Source organism: Equus quagga, chromosome 1, assembly GCF_021613505.1.
Source record: "Equus quagga isolate Etosha38 chromosome 1, UCLA_HA_Equagga_1.0, whole genome shotgun sequence".
Lineage (NCBI taxonomy): Eukaryota > Metazoa > Chordata > Mammalia > Perissodactyla > Equidae > Equus > Equus quagga.
The window spans coordinates 104,836,547-104,856,041 of NC_060267.1; the positions used below are offsets into that span (position 1 = coordinate 104,836,547).

At 55.9% G+C, this 19,495-nt stretch overlaps 1 protein-coding gene across 1 annotated transcript in view; it reads right to left on the bottom strand.

Moving 5' to 3' along the window:
• Positions 1-13,378, bottom strand: part of SLC6A1 (solute carrier family 6 member 1) — a 16,110-nt gene extending 2,732 nt beyond the window's left edge. The window contains exons 1-12 of the mRNA XM_046639842.1: positions 13,141-13,378; positions 12,637-12,768; positions 12,032-12,132; positions 11,043-11,152; positions 9,346-9,478; positions 6,280-6,414; positions 5,956-6,059; positions 5,530-5,654; positions 4,120-4,232; positions 3,607-3,738; positions 1,799-1,901; positions 634-734 (exon numbers count right to left, since the gene is read on the bottom strand). Coding sequence (XP_046495798.1) covers positions 634-734; positions 1,799-1,901; positions 3,607-3,738; positions 4,120-4,232; positions 5,530-5,654; positions 5,956-6,059; positions 6,280-6,414; positions 9,346-9,478; positions 11,043-11,152; positions 12,032-12,132; positions 12,637-12,768; positions 13,141-13,378 — 1,527 coding nt within the window. The remainder of the gene's footprint in view (positions 1-633; positions 735-1,798; positions 1,902-3,606; positions 3,739-4,119; positions 4,233-5,529; positions 5,655-5,955; positions 6,060-6,279; positions 6,415-9,345; positions 9,479-11,042; positions 11,153-12,031; positions 12,133-12,636; positions 12,769-13,140) is intronic.
• Positions 13,379-19,495: the final 6,117 nt, after the last annotated feature.

Sequence of the window (19,495 nt, forward strand, 5' to 3'; positions counted from 1 at the left end):
CCTCTCTAGAAGGACCAATAGAAAAAGGACCCCTCTCTAGAAGGACCAATAGAAAAAGCCTGCCTCTCTAGAAGGACCAATAGAAAAAGGCATCCCTTCCTCCAGGTTAATCAGCTTGGCAAGCAGAACAAAAGTTGGATGTCAGCCCCAGTCCACCATCAGCTAGGTGCCCTTGTGCAGGACACAATACATGCAGTGGCCCAGCCCCCACCCCAAGGGACAGCCCCTTCCCAGGCCTGCTCATGCCTCAGCTTCCGGTGGCCAGAGGGAGCGAAGGATGCTGGGACTGAAAGGCCTCCCTGACAATAGCTTGGGCTTCGGAATCAGGCCTGCCTGGTTTGAGGGCAGCACCAAATAGCTGGTGATGCTGGCTGGTGAGCCCCCGGGGCCCTCAGCAGGAAAGTTGGGCACTAAGGCCTGTTTTGCAGAGATTTGTGAGGATGCTAGTGTGTCCTGTACCATGCAGGGCACAGAGTAGCTGCTCAACGGATGGGAGGCAGTAGTATTATTAGGTAACAGGGTCCAGGGCCTCTTGCACCCGCCTTTGCCTCCAGAAGTTTCTCTCTGGACCTGTCTCCCCAGGGCCTGGTGTGGGGCCTCATCATATCAGGGCTGGTGGAACCTTGTTCTTACCGCCACAATGATTGGGGTGAAGAAGGACCAGCAGAGTTTCCACCAGATGCAGGGCCTGGAGCCGACCATTTCTTGGATGTTGTCATAGAATCGGTTGACGCCTGTGACATTGGAGTGGAGGGAGAGATGGGCAGGAGGGAGGGAAGAGCTGTGGGGACTACAGGCTCAAAGCCCTGATCTGCCGCTTTCTCATGGTGCGAGCATGGGCAAGTCACCTAACTTCTCTGACCCTCAGTGTCCTCATCTGTAACCTGGGCTGGTGCTCCAGCGTGTCCTCATTGTCTAAGTATTCAACAACCAAATCCCCACGGCATCCCGGCCCATGAAAAGATCTACCAACCAAAGCACATACTTACAAAACATGTCCCACCACGCCGCATGTGCCTCCCCTCTACCCCTGTCCCAGCCATTCCTTCAGAGCCTTGCTGGACGGGGGCTATGCCATAAGCAACTGGCAACAGAGAGCAAAGATGAACGGCAGATCTTGCAGGAAGACCGCCGACGTCACCAAGTTCAAGAGAATGACGCTGGGCACCGCTTGGCTTGCACCACTCGGCTTATATGCAAAGTCACCGCCCAGTGAGGACCTGACAGTGCTGGGCAGTTAGAGAGGGAGGAGGGGAAATGACAAGGAGGGCAAGGTGGCAAAGAAGGTACAACGAGCACCAAGGACTGAGGGACCCTGGGGGGCATTTCAGACACATAGTCTGGCTGTGACCATCCAAGTACAGGGGAGGCCATCCTTTCGACTACCCTGCAGTGGGGTCTGGCAACTTGGCCACCAAAGAAACAAATAAAATCACTGTTTCCTTTGTTCATTGTTCTAAGGTAGTGCATACTTTTAATTACAGCCCAGCTTTTGTTAAATATTTAGCTTTAGAACATTTTTGGTAATTTTGGTTTCCCTTTTCTAGATAAAATCTCAAACAAATCTTTTTGATCCCAAAATTTATGAATAAAATTTTGGCTCCCTTTTTAAATGAATTTACTTAACTTTCCTTCTTATGGTGTATTCTGAACACGGGACGTCCTGCGCTCATTTCCTCAACTGTGAGCACTGAACACATTATTGTACGGAAATGGCCCGCTGTTCAAGGTGTATTGTATGACACCTGAGGGAAGGAAGGAGGGAGGGAGGGAGGAAGCAGGAGGGGCCGATGCTCACCGTAAAACCAGGAGATGGAGACACACTCAAAGAACACGAGAAACAGCAGGCTCATGCCACTGGCCGAGTAGTAATCGAAGAGTTTGAAGACATAAATGCCCCCCTGCAAGAGGAAAAGAGGGAGCGGGCCCACTCCCCTCAGTGCCCAGTGCACTCGATCCCCGCTCCACAAGGCCTCTGGAGTCTGGCGGGCTTGGTGTTAGGCCACATGCAGCAAGAAGGCTTGCGGGTAGATTAGAGGAAGCACTGAGGGTCGAGTGACTGTGAGAGGATGTGGTCTTTGACTCCCTGGGAACGGGGAAGACAATGGCCAGGTGGCAGAGGGAAAGGCCCCATTTCTGGTAAGGCTAGGGGCAGAAAGAGGAGTTGGTTGCCCGAGCCATCTTTCCACAATGCCAAATCAGTCATGTCTCTCCTCCGTTAAAAGCTTCCACAGCTTGGGGCTGGCCCCGTGGCTGAGTGGTTAAGTTCGCGCGCTCCGCTGCAGGCGGCCCAGTGTTTCGTCGGTTCGAATCCTGGGCGCGGACATGGCACTGCTCATCAGACCACGCTGAGGCAGCATCCCACATGCCACAACTAGAAGAACCCACAACGAAGAATACACAACTATGTACCGGGGGGCTTTGGGGAGAAAAAGGAAAAAATAAAATCTTAAAAAAAAAAAAAAAAGCTTCCACAGCTTAAATAAGACAATAACGTAACACACAAATAAGTAGAGAGCTAGAAAATAAAATAAAATAAAATTCAAATGTCTCAGCCTCCAAGGTCCTGCCTGATCTGCTTCTGCACTCCCTACCTACCCTCTCACTCCCTCTGCCCCACCACACTGGCCTTGTCTCTGTCCCTCCATCTGGCCAAGCCCATTCCCACCTCAGGGCCTTTGCACCGGCTGTGCTTTCTTCCTCTAGCTAGAGCTCCCCCTGGCTGGCTCTTCCTCATCACTTGAGTCTCAGCTCAACTGTCACTACTTCAGAGGGACCGCCCCTGACTACCCTGTCCGGGGTAGCACCCCTCCCAGTCCCGGTGGTTGTTCTCCGTCCTACTATCCTCTTTTCCTCCTGGAAGTTTACACTCTCTGAAATGATCTAATTTGTCTGTCGGTCTGCCCACCAGAACCTAAGCTCCAGGAGAGCAGATACCATGTCTGTCATGTTAGCTTCTGAGTCTCCAGCATCACGCGAGACCCACAGTCGGTGTTCAACAACCATGAAGGAGTGAAGGGAAGAATGAGCAATAATTCTGGGTCTGAACTGTATTTGGATCCGGGCGGAGTTTTGTGGATGGGGCACCAGATCCACAGGCTGAGCTCACGGCTTTGGGGTCACCTACATTTACGGTACAATTTGTCAGTTCTGTGTCTGTCTTCTGACTCGCCTGGGAGGGCCTTGAAGGAAGAGAGCGTTGCTCATTAACATGGACAGAAAAGGAGGAGCTGGAAGGACGGGAAGGGGCACTGTCAACTTCAAAGGCCCAACTCCAGCCTGAGGTTTACGTCTTTCAGACCTCAGGGCCTGCACCCCCTCCTCCAGGAAGCAGCCCCGGGTGCCCCAGGCTGGGGCAGGGGCTGTATTCTCTAGCTGTGTTTTATCATTTGTAGCTCAGTGTCTGTGTCTCCCACCAGCCTGGGAGCCCCTTGAGGGCAGGGACCCCATGTGGCTCACTGCTGTACAGGTGTGCAGGGCTTGGCACAGAGATGGTGCTCAAGGAACAGACAAACAGTGGGACAGCACAAGGTTGGGGCAAAGAGGACCTGGGACCGGCCCTGGGGCAGGCGGCACCAGGGGCGTGCTGGTGCTGACTGAGCTCACCTGGGTGATGTTGGAGAGGCCGATCAGGTAGGAGACGATGCAGACGGCAGCAATGAAGAGCTCCCTGCGGTTGCGGAGGAGTCTGGGGTACTCGTCCACCAGAGCCGTGATGAAGCCTTCCACGGTGCAGAACTGCAGGGGGAACGCAGGTCAGCCAGGTGCGGCAGCCCCCAGCCCCAGCCCACCCAAAGCCTGACCCTCTGGGGAAGACCAAAGAGGCCCCATAGCATCGGGACAACAGGGCCAGGAGAGCCCTGGGACCCAGGCCTGATTCTGCCTCTGCTCCCTTTGTGACCCCAGGAGGCCCTTCCCTCGGGGCATCAGTTTCCCCATTGGAAAATGGAGAAAGTGGCTAAGCTGATCCCTGAAATCTCATGTGGTGGAACGTTCTAGAAGTCTGAACTCTTGGCCATCTTCTTGGGACCTAAGACAATGGGCTCCTCTCCCTGCTTGCTCCTGGACCTACGCGGCTGGGTGGGGGGTGCCTCAAGGTGCCAGAGAGGGCATCCTCACCTGGCTGTCGATGCCCAGCATCAGCAGCATGGAGAAGAAGAGGATGGCCCAGAGAGGAGAGATGGGCAGCTGGGTCACCGCCTCTGGGTATGCCAGGAAGGCCAGCCCGGGGCCTGTGGAGGGAAGGGCAAAAGAACGAAAGAAAGAACAGGCTCTGAGCACCTCCAGCATACCCAGCACACCACCCACTTTCTAAGCTTTATTTCATCTTTGGAGTAACCTTTGGGTGAACGTTGTCAGCCCCTTTTTCTAGATGAGGAAACAGTGTGTGTGTGTGTGGGGGGGGCTATAGGGTTGGGTCCAGAGGCAAGGGGACCAGTGAGATGAGATGAGGGGCTGCAGCGGCCTGGCCAGCGGTGGGGACACAGCAGGTGCAGAGAGGTGGCCAGATGGAGAGGCTCTCGGGAGGTGGGATGGGCAGGTCCTGGTATGGGTGGTTTGCAGGTGAAGGTGAGGGTAGGGTCCAGAGCGATGCTGGGGCTCTGGCCTGGGCACTGGACAGTGGAACCATCTGCTGCAGCGGGGAGCACAGAGGAGAGATGGCTGCAGGAGGTCAGTTTGGGACACGCTGTGTTTGAGTGTCTGGGGGCGTGGGTGTTCAAGAGATCAGGGAAAACCCTGGAAGGAGAAGGAAAGAGATTGTAACCTCCCAGGGGTCTGGCTCTGGAAAGCAGGGGTGTGGCTAGGGAGTTCCAGAGAAACAAGATGGCAGGCTGCCTGTGTAGGGGAGAGGAGGACCTCAGTGGAGAAGGGTCCTTTCTGCAGGAGCAGCCCAATTCTCCATGACGGCAAAGGGACAAGTCACGCTGCCCCCGAGTCTCAGGGCTCCGCCGTGCACACAGTGGGTCCCTCAGCTTGCCGTTTTCCTGGCTGAGCAGGGAAGGGGGCTTTGCCTTGCACCCTGCGGCATCGATGCCTGGGTGGCGAGCAGAGTGGGCACAGCCCACTTGGTGAGAACACTTTTGGAACTGGGACAAAGGCACTGATTTGGGGGCCTTGTGTCACGGTGGTGAGCACGTCTGAGTGGGACCAAAGTTTATATCCCAGAGGGCAATAGTGGGTCTTCTCCCCCAGATGTCCAGGACTGTGCTGCAAGAGTCAGAATGGCCAGGCTTTGCAATCAACCAGGCCTGGGCCCGACTCCAAAGTTCCACCACCTTTCTAGCTTGTGAACTTGAGCAGGTGACCTCAGTTTCTTCAGCTATGAAACGGGGCTAACAAGAGCATCGACCCCATAGTGTTGGGAAAATTCAGCGATGCCGTCCGCATAAACGCTCAGAGCGCTGCCTGGCACCTAGTGACGCTCCATGCCAGGGCGCCAAGGTGGTGACGATAGCACGACAGCGCAAACGCGATGCGGTGAGCCCCTCCCTTCCCAGGAACCCTGGCCCTCCACTGTGCGGTGCTGACCTGAGGCCGCCACATCAGCAATAGACCTCTTGGTGACATGGGCCATGAAGCCCACGATGGAGAAGATGACAAATCCTGCGAACATGCTGGTGCACGAATTGATGCAGCAGACAATGATGGAGTCCCTGCAGAGGAGAGGGGGAGTCAGGGAGAGCGGGCCGGCAGGAAGGGGAGCTAGCGGGCAGTGGTTAGCGAGGGGCAAGGTAGAGGAGGGTGCCTGGGAGCGGAGCTACAGAGCAGGTGCGCTCCCACCACCAAGGAAGGGGCGGAACAGGAAGGAGTGGCCAGAAGGGATCGGCCTAGAGAGGAGAGGAGTTGACGGCGGAGAAATGACAGGGGCGGGGCCGCGGAGGGGCGGGGCCGCGGAGGGGCGGGGCCGCGGAGGGGCGGGGCCTTGGGAGGAGGTGGCTCCCTGTGCTCTCGCACCTGTAGACGTTGTTGTGGAAAGAGTTGTAGCTCCCGAGAGCGATCAGCGATCCCAGGCCCAGCCCGTAGGAGAAGAAGATCTGGGTAGCCGCATCCAGCCACACCTATAGGCAGAATGATCAAAAATTAGTCAAAATTACAGTCACAGCCACAGCGCCCCAGTTCCTTTTCCATGTGCTAACCAGCTCTACCTGGACACACTCCTAGTCTACGCGTGAGGGTCAGGGGCGCAGGGATTTATCCCAAAGCTGGTTAATGGCTCAAGGCTCAGGTGTGCGCCTCCCAGCGGGCGCCCTCCAGGCCCGGGCCGCGAGGGCCGCTCACCTCTGAGTCGGACAGCTTGCGGAAGTTGGGCGTGATGTAGAAGAGGATGCCCTCCTTGGCCCCGGGCAGCGTCACTCCGCGGAAGAAGAGGATGATCAGCATGATGTAGGGATACGTGGCGGAGAAGTAGACCACCTGGGGGACAGCGGGCGCCGCGGTCACGCCCCTCCAGCGCGGCCGTGCGTTGCCCTTCCCCACTTCACCTGCGTGGGCACCTGCGTGGGTCCCTGTGAGGCTCCTGGACTCCTGACCTGCTCTGCTTGGCCGCTGTTCTGAAGCCCCTGGTTGGGGTCTGGACCAACCAGCTCAGCGCCTGGCTTTTCTCTCCCCCACCCCTCCTATTTTTTTATTTCTGTTTAAATTATTCAAGTAATAACATGTGGTGACAGCAAAAATTTAAAATTACATATGAACACACACGCACACAATTAAAGTTCCTTCCAACAGGCCGCAGAATGTAAGTTACACAAGCGACAGGCCTTGTCTTTTTCACTTCTGTTTTCCCAGCGCCTAGAACAGTCCATGGTGTATAGTAGATACTCAATAAATGCCTGGCAGATACATAAATTCATGGATGCTAACATTTTAATGTTCCTCTTTTGAGACGTTCCTTTGCATACATGATCACATTTTCTTAGAAAATGAGGCTCAAATTATGTACTTAACTATTCAGTTAACATATTTAAAGTTAAAAAACACAGAGTACATGCAGCTTTGTTTCTCAGACATTTTATTGTCTTGTAACAATGTGACTTTTAATTATACAAAATAGTCCCTCGGGGGTCCCACCATCCTTTTTAAAGGCTCCACCACTGTCATCCATTTAGGTTGCTTCCAATTTTATGTGCATCTTAATAATACCACATTGGACACCCCTGTATGTAAATCTTTGTCTACAAAATTATTATTCTATTCTTAGGGAAAATTTCTAGAAGCTGAATCACCAAGTAAAAAGGAATAAACTTCTCAAAGGTTTCTAGTCCACATTGCCTAATTACCTTCCAGAAACCGACCTTCGTCCAGCATTACAGAGAACGCCTTTCCCACAAAGATGCCAGCACTGAGGATGATTATCTCAAAAATTATTTTTTGCCAAATTGATAATCAAAAGACTGATGTCATTGTCTGAAATTGCATTTCTTTGCTCACTAGCTCGGAAGAACAATTTTCAGGTTCAATGACCTTTATATCTCAGAGTCTGATTTGACCCCATTTCCTGGTCAGGGTGCATTGTTCTCTGGATTAGTTGCATCTCCCTGACTTGACTCTGAGACTCTTCCAGGTCAGGAAAGGCAGCCACGGTCCAGTAGAAAAATCACTGTATTTGGAATTAGGAAAAGGAGATTCAAAACCACCTGCATCGCCTACAAGCTATGGGACATTGGATCAATTCCTCGTCTCCTCGGAGCTGAGCTTTTTCTAGTCCGGGAGATGGGTGCAATCAACCTTGCTACTCAGAAAGGCTGACTGCAAGAGGACACACAACATGCTCGACAGGTGTTGCCTAGATCTTGCACTTCAATGTGTCCTCCATGTTTAGCGCGGAGCTAGGTATGCAGCAGGTGCTCAGTGAATGCTTGTCGATGGATTGGTTGACTCACTCCAAAGATGCAATGAGAGGGACCCCACTTTCTGTCTCCACAAAGCAGTCAGTCTCCTCATGTCGCAGGAACTCTACATAGCACCCGAAAATGATTACGATGTCACGCATTGGGTGCCTACTATGTGCGAGGCATATGCTACACACTCGGCATAGATTATTCCCTTCCATCTTTGTGACAACCCTGTAAGGTACTATTATTGTGACCATTTAACAGATGCGGAGACTGAGGCTCAGAGAAGTGAAATGACGTGCCCGAGTGCACACAGCCAGGAACCAGGACAGTGAGATCCAAACTCAGCTCTGTCTCTTCCACATCCCTTAGGCGCTCCATTCTTCTGCCTCTGAGAGCTGGGCCGGGAGACGCATGGCCCACCTCCTGCCAGCCTAGTCTAGGGACAGAGCAGAGAGGCTGTACCCCAGCCCTGGATCTGAGAGCCCGCCGGGTCCCAAGGTCCCACCAGACTGAAATAGGGCGGCTGTTCAGCAGCGGTGCCCACGCCCAAAGCTGGAATCCGCTAAGCTTCTGTTCTGCTCAGTTCAGCTTCTCGGGTGGTCCGCCCCTCCCTGTCTGCGGCCCTACTCAGTTCAAATCCCTTCTCTCCCGCTCTCCTGGTAAGACCTCAGACAACACACTGCCCTCAGTTTCCTCCAGGCCAGGGCCAGGGAGAGAGACGGCCATCTTCTGTCCCTGGACTCCTGGGGTGGGGCTTGAAGGGGGAAAGGGATGGGGACGAGGCCAGTTCCTCTCCCCCCAGTTTGATCAGCAGGGTCCCTGGATGTCCCCAGGCTGGACACCCAGCCTGGGCGTGGCTCTGCCCTTGCCCATAACAAAAACAAAAACACAACTCCCCTTGCTAGCTGCCCAGTTCTGTACAAAATCACCGTCTCATCTGATTGGCACGAGAAACCAAGGGATAAGCACAGGTATTAGCCACATCTTACAGAGGAGGAAATCGAGTTTCAGAGAGGTGAAGTGACTTGCCCGAGGTCACACAGCCAAGTAAATGGTCGAGTTGGGATGTGGACTCAGGATGGTTTGCATACAGGGCCTGAGTATTTAAGCATTAATCAGGCCGTCTCTCTCGCTCCTCAAAGGCTGGGATGTGAAGTGTCCAGGTCTGGACCGCCCACACCGAGAACAAGGCTTGGCACAGCACAGTTTGGTCAATGGTCCATGAGCAACAACTGCCTCTGTTTTGCGATGGCTCCCTCAGGACCAGGGGCCTCTCAAGGGACTTGCCGTGAGCCTGGCGCTGCGCTAAGGGCCTGACTTGCATTATTTTCTTTAATCCTCACAGCTGCCCAGAAGCAGAGTGATGTTATTATTCCCATTTTACAGGAAAGGAAACGGAGACACAGAGAGATGAAGGAAGCTGCTCAACCAAGGCTGGACAGGGCTCTTGAGAGATGCAGACTCCTTGTCAGGACAGAGACCCTCCCACCCCCACTGTGCACATCCTTACCTTTCCAGTCCAGCCAACACCCTTCCAGATACAGAAATACACAAGGATCCAGGCGATGGCCAGGGTGATGGCCAGAGGCCAGCGGATCTGCCCTGGCTTATCCAGCCCGTCTGTCATCTGATGCATGTTGCGCCTGGTGGGACAGTGGAGAAAGGAGACAGTCACGGGGGCTGGCGGGAGCTGGAGTGACCCGGAGGTGCCCAGGGCGTGGACCCTCCACCGTGATTGTGCTGACAGCTGTGATCACCGAGATGCAAGAGCGGGGTGGGGACGGAGGGGCCCAGCATACTAATCGGTAGATAGTGCTGTCTGCTCAAGGGACCTGCAGTGCCAGGTCCTGCTGCCATCACTGCTCCCCTGGATGGCTGCAGCCCTCCTACAGACCCCTTCCTTCGTGTTGCTCTGTCCCCACTCCAGCCCCAGGGCTCCTTCTAAATTGCAAGTCTGCTCATGTCTGTCTCCTGCTCGGATCCGGCAACAAATGGCTCCCTGTGGTTCTCAGCAGGAAGGGGACCTCACAAGGCCTGCAGAAGCCGGCCCTGCCTCCCTCTCCAGCCCAGCTCTCGGCACGGCCCCCTCATCAGTCTGGACCCCCTCGTTCCCTCACCGGCCTGCTCCCAGCCTTCACAATGCTCTTCCTTCCGCCAACACCTGTCTTCCCTGCGTTGGTTTTCATCCTCAGATGCAGGCCTCACCTGGGCCCACCACCTCCCGTGTGTCCCCTCTCTGAGCACTGGTCACCTGGTGTGTCACTGCCACTTTGCTCATCCCTGTCTCTAAGCAGACTGGCACACAGTAGGTGCTCAAGAAATGTTTGTTGAACAAATGGCTGAATGAAAAGCCTGAACCTGTGCAAGAGGGTTGCGTGTGGAAGATGCTGGAAGGCAGAACCAGCTGGAGCAGAATCTGATTTTCATCTGTAAGGAGACAGCCCAGCCAAGAACATTTCAGCACAAAGTGATTGGCTCCACGTGTTCTGACGCTTCCCAAGGACAGCTCCTCCTGGCAGCTTAGCCAAGGGGCACCGGGACCCTCAGGTTGCTCCTGGACCCTTTCGCGCTTCCGAACACAGCTGCCTCCTGCATGTCAAAGGGACCTGGGTCCCGGGAACTCCCTTTGTAAAATCAGTGTCCCAACACACATCTTCTGTGACATGCTCCCCTGAAGATACAGTCAGCACGGCCTTCACTAAGGACTGGGGGATGTGTGTGTCTTTATTCCGAGTGACTCCGGATTCTAAGGAGACTGGACTGGTCTTCAGGACGAATCGGGACTTTGTCGGCCTCTCCTGATGGCTCCTCTCGGCCTGTACTGGTTGTCCCCTCGCTGGCTCAGCCTCCCCCCGTCCTCCACCCGCTCCCTGCCCAGGAGGCTGACGGCCACGTCCTGGCTCCCTCGCCCTCCGGCTTCGAGCTGGGCTGACCACTGGCGGGATCCCAGGGGTGGGGGGAGAGGGAGGTGGAGGGTGGGGAGTATTCTCCCCACTGGACCATGGCTTCATCTGGAGCTGGGTCTCTACCAACGCCCAGAGCTCGTGCCCAGCAGCTGTCCACAGTCCAGCTCTCCCCAGGGGAGGACAGGGCCTCACCCTCCTGGTGGCGTCCTCAGCCCCGCCCTCGTCTCCACAAGCAGTCCTTCCCCAACTCTTCCACCGCCCTGGAGGCTGACGCTCCCCCCGAGGGCCACCCCGCACTCACTCCCAGAACTCCACCACGGCGCTGGTCATGTTGGTGGTGTTGGCGATGCTGTAGTTGGAGAAGCAGCGGTCAGTGTTCCAGGGGTTGTCACACTGCTTCCACGGCAGCGTCTGTAAGGACACGGTGGCACAGACAAACCCCACTGAGGCCCGAGGTCCTGGCAACAGCGACCCCAGCCCACCTCGTCCACCCTCACGTCCCCCAGCCTCCTCACAGCTGTTGTCTAGACTCCCTGTTCCAACAGCTCCCGGATATGGGACATGTTGTGATCTCCATTTTACAGATCAGAGAGGGGCAGCAGCTTGCTCAAGATCACACAGCTCTTAAGTGTCAGAGCTGAAATTTGAACCCTGGCCTTTTTACTCTGAAAACTAGCTTTCCAAGTCGTACCGTAAGGTCTCGTGTGTCCACCCTGGAGCCACTTCCCAGCTACGTGACCTTGGCTAAGAGATCTCACCCATTTGACGCTCTGCACACTGACGTCAGCAGTGAACACTCACAGGGCTTGCTCTTGGCCAAGGACAGTTCTAAGGGCTTTACACATATTTACTCCTCAATCCTCACAACATCCCTGGGAGGCAAGTTTCACTTTTACCCCCATTTTATAAATGAGGGCAATGTGGCTCAGAGAGGTTAAGTCTCTCTTTCCTGAAGTTGCACAGCTGGTATATACTAGGGTCGGGATTTGAACCCAGGCCGTCTGGGACCATACAAAATGAGCCAACGATGCCCACCTAGGAGGGGTGGCAGGAGGAGTAGTTGTTAGCCCACACGAAGTGCCTGGCTCAGCGCCTGGCCCTAGTGGGTGCTCAGATCACAGTGCTCAGTTCGCAGTGCTAGACTTGTGGGAGATCAGGGCGGCTGGAGACAAGCCTCGCCCCTCGACCCCTGCCCAGAGGACCTGCCCTGGCGGCAGAAGGACAGCCCCCGCGGACGGAGGCTGGGCTCCGGGGCCGGCTCCCTGCGGGGCGGGCCATGGGGGCACTCACCGTGGTGAAGGAGTTGTACAGGTAGTAGATGGCCCAGGAGATGATGACAATGTAGTAGATATTCAGCCAGAAGGACAGCACGGCGGCAGCCAGGCCCACACCTGGGGGTCAACGCGCCAGCACGACATTCACTTAATAGAGCGATAATAATAACGGTCCCGTCCAGGTCGTCGCTATCATTTTCCACGACGTCTACAATCTCCGGACCATGGAGAGGGGCGGGGGCTTGGCTGAGGTCACACACATGGGGTCAAGGGAGGGTGCCCGACCTGTCTGGGGCCACACGGGCTGGCGGCAGGTGGCGCAGGCAAGAGTGACTCCCCTCGTGTCCCCCCGAGCGAGGCACTGAGCGGGGAGCAGAGAGAGCGGCACCCCGCCCTGGCCAGGGAGAGCTCAGAGGGCAGGGCCTCTGGACGGGGCCTTCTCTCCAACTCCACACCCTGGGCTCCGACGGGCGTCGTCGTCCACCACCTGGCCCCTCACAGGGGCTCCGCTCTGCTCAGATGCGAACCAGCGGGGCCGGGGGTGTCGGGAAGGCCCCGGCTTCACCACCATCCTGTGGGCAAGAGCACCACCACGCCCCGAGGCCCACCCTGCAGACTTACCCTTGAACATGGGGGCCAGCTTCCACACCCCCAGGCCCCCGATGGACGTGTACTGGCCCAGGGAGCACTCCAGCAGGAAGAGCGGGACCCCCGCAAAGATGAGCGTGAGGAAGTAGGGGATGAGGAAGGCCCCTGCGGGGAGGAGAAGAGATACTCGTGGCCCCAGGGCTCTGGAGAACCCCGGCCAGAGGGAGCATTGAAGTGGGGCGTTCTGGGGTCCCCGCCACGATCTCCACACACTCTGCCCCAAGCAGCGGCACAGCCAGGCCGTGGCCAGGACAGCCTGTGCTCAAACCACATCCTCACACTTTGCAAACCGAACGTCCAGGTTTCATGGACACAGGACCATGGCCCTTTGGTAAAAGGATGAGAAAAAGGACACGGGGCCTAGTTCTTACTTTGGAGTCTTCAGGGGATCCCTTCCCCTAAGGTCTCCCCAGAAAACACCCAATCAGGATGCGTCTGTGGGGTGGCCCAGCCGGGAGGCCAGCGGTGGGCACCTACCTCCACCGTTCTTGCCGCAGAGGTAGGGGAACCTCCAGACGTTGCCCAGGCCGATGGCATAGCCCACGCAGGACATGAGGAAGTCGAAGCGGCCCTTCCACGTGTCCCGGTCCGGGAGGTCCGCCGCCTTCTTCTGCACCTTGACCACCAGGGTTTTGGGCTTGTCGTTGGCCACCGGGGCCTCGCTGACCTCCGTGGAGATCTGCCCATCGGCCACCTTGCTGCCGTTGGTCGCCATGTCTCGCAGTTTGGACGCAGGGGTCCTGGCGGATGGACGCGCACTGTCGGCCCCGGTCCACGTGGACAGCAGCTTTGCGGCTCAAGGTCACCCTAAGAGAAGAGAGGGCTGGGGTGACAGGCACAGGAGGGTGGCACGATGCTGGATTTACCCCAAAATAACGAAAATAAAATAACCCACAAACAACTAGCGCTGAGCAGGCTCTCCCGCCAGCCCTCCTTGCCCGCCAGCCCTGCTCCCGGAGGAAGGACAGAGCCTCGTGTTTCCAAAGACAGCGTGCGAGCATGGGGTCTGTTGACACCTCCTGCACATGCTTCAACAGCGGTCGCCTGTGTGGTGTGCCCTCCGTGACGTGTCCCGCTCAGAGACAAGCCCCAGAGGCCCAAACCGCCAGACTGAAATCCTGAGTGCTCCTCACATTTGCCTCCCAGGATGCGATTTGATTTTCTCTGAGGCCATGAGAGCCACGGCCGGAGTAAGCAATGGACTTGATGTGGGCTGAGTAGGGAGGTGTCCTGGCAGCACGTGGTGGGTGAAGGTGCTATATGAGTTCAGACTCCGAGCATGATCAAAGTCCTCTTTACCATCTTTGAGCTGTGTGACTCTGAGGAAACTTCTTAACCTCTCTGGGCGCCCCTCTCCCTATCTTTTAAACTGAGGATGACAATAGTACGTCCTCATCAGGTGGTGGTTCTTCTCTTATTCAGCGAGGCACCCTGTGCCTGGCAAATGGTGCGGACATGTTGCTACGTCATCAGCAGTTCCCAAGACTGTCCATGTTTCCAGGTCATTGGGAAGCTGTGTGAAGATGCAGATTGCCGGGTCCCACCCTGCATGGGCTACATCAGAATCTCTAGGAGATGAGCCCGGAATCTGTACTTTTAACAAATTCCCCAGAAGGAGATTCTTCTGCCGGGAGCCTGCCCCAGCCCTGCGGTGGGGAGGGACCACCGGCTCAGACGGCATCTCTGACCCTCGCTCACCCCAGATGTCCTATCCACACTCTGCGCCCTTCTCTCCTCTGCAGTTCAGAGGCAGCGTGGGGTCGGGGGCGGCGTGTGGCACTGGACTCAGACAGCCCTGGGTTCAGGTCTCCAGGCTGCCGTTTCCCAGCCGAGTGACCCTTAGTACCACTTCTGAGTGCTCCAGCCTCAGTTTCTCCATGTGTAAAATGGGGGTGATCCTGTCTGGCTTGTAGAATCGTGGCACAAATGGGTGTTCGTGGCTGTCAGAGCGCTTTCCCGACCCGTTTAGAACGAGAACGCCATCAACGGTTGTGACCGTTTTGGTTGTCCACGTTACCTGAGGATGTTGTGCGGTGAGTCAGCTCCAGGGCAGCTCGCTCTGGGAGTCCCGGGTGACAGCCTGCAGAGCAGAGGGAGGAGGGACGGTGGGCCGGCCGGCGGCGGCTGACGGCAGCCCCGGCAGGGGGCAGCAGGGTGCAGGTGGCCCGCCAGTGTCGGTGCTGTGTCGGTGCTGTGTCGGAGCCCCATGGAGCCACCAGCCAGGGTGACTGCAGCGAGGCCGTGCAACGTGGCGCTGGCCCACGGGGTGCTGGGGACATGCAGGAGGGGGGCCCACTGGCCTTGGAGGGGCTGAGGGTGGGCAGGAGGGCAACGTGAGGGGGACGTTCCATCATTCTATCAGAAGGAAAGAGAACGGACAGAGGCGCTGCCGCTCTCCGGGCCCCGCTGGGAGCCAACCAAGGCAGCTGGTACTTTCCTCCGTCCTCCACCCCACCTGGCAGAGGGGTTATCAAAGACCATGTAAGAACACGGGAGAAAGCACCTCCTTTTGTGGAGCGAGAAAAGCAGGTTGCCAAAGAGTTTATTCAGCATGGTCCTATTTTGGCCGCCCCCCCAATCTGTTCATTTAAAAAAACCCTAAAACATTGGAAGGCTATACCTTAAGATAAACAGTGATTAATTTGTAAGTGATTCTTGTTTTCTTTTTTGCCCTTTGCTGGATTTCTAGAATCATTTCTAAATTTCTACTAAAATGCATAAATAAAATATATTTCTAAATTTCTACAAAAACTTTTAAATAAAATAATGCAGAATAAACTTATGGAACCCTCATAGCAACCAGGAACGTGGGAAGCACTGGGCTGTGGCCTCTCAGAAGTAGGAGCTGAGCCAGAGCAAGCGCGTGGGCCCGGCCCGCCCCAGGTGGCCTCCTCGGGCAGCGCGGCCGGCTGGGGGCCCTGTCCGCTGTGCACATGCCCTCCGGCCCCTCGCATGCAGTCCCCATTACCAAACGCCAGTGTCTCTTCCTAGAGTTCATGGAAAACCAGACCATCTTCAGACAATCCAAACTTGACCACCAGCCCCGCTTCTTGTTCTCAAGGATGATGCACAGGTGTGTCTCTGGTGCCTGTCTAGATGCTGGTCCGGGCACTATCAGAGTGAGTCTACACTCAGGGAGGGCGAGCGCCTCCCCTGATCAGGAATCGAAAGAGGCACCCGGCTCCGTGGTCAATAGGGGCTCCTGGGATATGCAGGGGAGAAGCCACAGTGGACCCCCTTTTGGGGGGGTCAACCATTAACTGCCAAAACAATGATGCCCTTAAGCATCTCCATGATTTACCCTTGTGGGCTCCAGCTGCCTTGTTTGTTCAAAATGCTCCAGTCACCTGGGACCAGGTCTGACCACCCGACTCTGTCCAGCCAGTCAAAGCCCTGTCCTGGGCGTCTGGCTGGGACTGAGAAGGAAAGCTGGCCTCTGCAGCGACTTGGGAGCTCTGAGGCAGCCGTTTCTGCCACCTTGTACCCAGAGTAGCAGAGAGAGCTGGTCTGCTGGGGAGGAAGGAAATTCAGAGCTCAAAGATGGAGAGAGTCTTGAAGGTATTCTACTTTGCCGTTCCAGGCTTACAGACTGACCGTGTTCCTGCTCTCGGAGTTTATCACACATGCCCACAGTCATCAGATGAATTCCCCAGTTTTGCTCACCTCGGCTCAGGGGGCTCCTGCTACAGTCTTGAATCTCTGCACACACCCCTCCCACCCCTGGAGCCAGTTCCCAGGAAGGCCCGTGGCTGTGGGACAACGTCTTCTGGCGTCCACTCTGGATTTACTTGCTGATTATCATGGAGACTCAAATCAAACTCCAAAATCTACTGGGCTTTTGAAACTGGTGCTGTGCATGGGCCCCAGGACTGCCCGACACCATGTGGAGAAAGAGAGAGAGGGAACAGCCAGGTGCCGCTGTGGCCCAGCTCCCAGCGAGCAGGCGGCACAGCAGGGCGCGTTCAACAGGGTGAAACCTGGTGTGTGTCCGAGAAGAAAGCATCCGACATCAAGAGGAAGGTCGGCAGGTGAGGGGAGGGAGCGTTCTGGTTCACCGGAAGTGTGTTCCGTGGTCCTCTCTATGAGCATACTGAACACCTCCTTGTGCCAAGCTCAGAGGGATCAGAGACAGTGGCTGCTCTGAAGGACACACCATGAGAGGACATACACGTGTGATTTCCAGAACACAGGAAAGCAAATTCAGATGCAGCCAAATGCCTCTAACTGCCCTAGGAAGAGCCACTTAACCGTATCCAGAGTTTTCCTTCTGGAAGGTGTGCAGCATGTGAAGATCAACAGTGTAAAGCCACGGATTAATAAAACTGATGCTGCTCTCAGGATTCAGATTGAGGTCCTTCAACATGCAAGGCAGCAAGACCACCCCAGCGCTAAACCAGCAGGAGCTCGCTCCGTCCCACACTTAACGGCCGCGGCCCAAGTTACTGCACCTCTCTGATCCTCATCTGCAAAATGGGGGGGCAGGGCTAACAGTAACACTGCCCCCCAGGGTCGGGGTGGAGATTAAATGAGGTCATGCACGGAAGCAAGCGTGTGAAAGAACGTGCTCACCGCGAAGGCTCGGGAAACAGCCTCTGGGCCGCCACTGTCTGGGTCCGGATTGGGGGTTCTTGCTCTGGTGTTCACAGCTTCCCCAGAAGGCCATCATGGTCACGGTGATGATGACAGCAGCTGCCATGTATGGAGGGCTTGTGATTCAGGCCCGTCAGCGTCCTTCAGCATCTTCAGAAGCCCGATGGAAATGGTCCTTTTGGTCGCCATGGGAATACTAGCTCATAAAAAGGCCAAGCCCTTTGCTTTGGGTTCTTGTTAGGCCAACTCAGAGTCTAGCTGATCAGCTTCACTCATCAGACCCAGGAGTGGGACATTTGTGTATTTGGTTAATAAAAAAAAATAATTATTCTGTGACAAATAAAGCCTGGTAAGAAAAAGCCCCAAACCTCTCCCAGCCGGGAGGAAAAGGATACAGGACCCGCCAGTGAGGAGGCCTGGCCCGCAGGTGAAACGGCGCCGTCCAGGCAGCCACCTGGCTCTGGCGCCCGCGGGGAAGAGCCGCAGGGGCCTCGTGACTCCTGCCACCAGGCGGACCACGCGTCCCTCTCTTGTGAGAAGCAGCACGCAGAAGGCATGGGCACGGGCGAGTCCACGCAAGGGCCCGGCCATCTTTCCAGAAAACTGTGACCTGTGAGGCAGAGGCAAGCCCTCCGCCCGCTGTCCCGTCCTCTTTCCTGAACAGGCTCGGCGCCTGGCTCGGGGAGCTGCCCACCGTGGGCTCTCCCTCCCGTGGGACCAGGCCTCGCCCTCTGCCACCTGCCGGTGGAGCAGGGGCAGGAGAGGCCTCCCCGGCTCGGGATTCAGGTGCTTTTCCAAGGCCTCCTTCCAGAGTCTTCCAGTTCTTCCTCATCAGGTGACAACGCTCCGTGGACCGAGAATCTGGCCACATGGTCCTCCAGATCCTCACTGTGCCACCACCAGCTGAACTCCACCGGAGCAGCGGTCAGCCGGGCACTGTTACTGTGAATGCACAGGGGACAAGCCCTGTATCCCCCACCCATCGCTCACTCCTGCATTTGTTCAGCAAGCGCTTACCGAGCACCTGCTGTGTGCCTGCACGGAGGGGGAACAACGGTCTCAAGGGTTTTGTGTTCTGAACTACACCCTGGTCACCAGAGTTTGAATCAGAGAACTAACAGGGGCCAGCGGAAAGATCCAACATTTACTGAGAGCCTGACGTGTCCACAGACCTGGGCTGGACACGCAGGTTGCGAGGACGGATGGGACGAGTTCCCTGACATTGACAAGGTCACGGCCCAGGAGGAGAACTCTCCCTGTGTACCGTGATAAGTGCTGCAAGAACGTATGCACAGACTCCGCAGGCCTAGGAGGGATGCGTGAATTCAGCCAGAGAAGGTACCCCAGGCAAGGGGACATCTGAGCCGGGTTTTGAAGGCTGAATAGGTGTTTGTCAGGCTCAAAAAGAGGGAAAAGGCATTCCAAGTGGAGAGAAATGCGTGAACAAAAGTAGGGAGGTTTGAAGCTGGGAAGGGCCTGGAAAGCCAGGCTAAGGAACATAGGGACCAACTGCAGGTATGGGACAGGGGTGATAATGGATCAGATTAGTATTCCAGAAGAGTCCCTCAGAGCAACTCTGGGAAGGATGGAGTTAAAGAAAGAGACATGAGGCAGGAAAGTGGTGAAAATATTCCCATGGTGCCACATCCTTCCTCAGGGTGCACTCTGCGACCAAGTCCTAAAGCCATGGATAAAAAACGGGGCCAAACCACGCAGAAAGAACACCTCTGCCAATCCTGAACGAGGAGATGCTTTGGAGGAAAAAGAAAACATGTGGGTTTTGGAAGCTGTAGATCAGAAGTGGCAAAATGGGTCAAAACTGGCCCTTGGGCTTGTTTTATTTGGCCTGAACAAAAATTTTTTTCAGTTTGAATTAGGAGCCAGAAATGTGACTTTCTGGGATACAGTATTTCAAACAGAAGGAACAGCAAGTGCAAAGGCCCTGAGGCAGGAATAAGCTAGGCATGTTTGAGGAACAGCATGGAGGTGAGGGTGGCTGGAGTCCTATGTGGGAGGGGACAGATCTAGACAGAGGGGAGCAGGGGCCAGCGCACCCAGGTCTCAGAGACCACAGCAGGAGTCCAGGCTTGACCCTCAAGGGGATGGGAGGAAGGGAAGAGTCTAAGCGGTGGGGGTGATCGGACTTCCGTTTAAGAGTCTCCCCCTGGCTGCCCAAAGGAGGGGCAGGGGGAGGAGGGAGGCTCCTTAAAAGGCTGGGAGTCCTGGCAGAGATGCTGGTGAA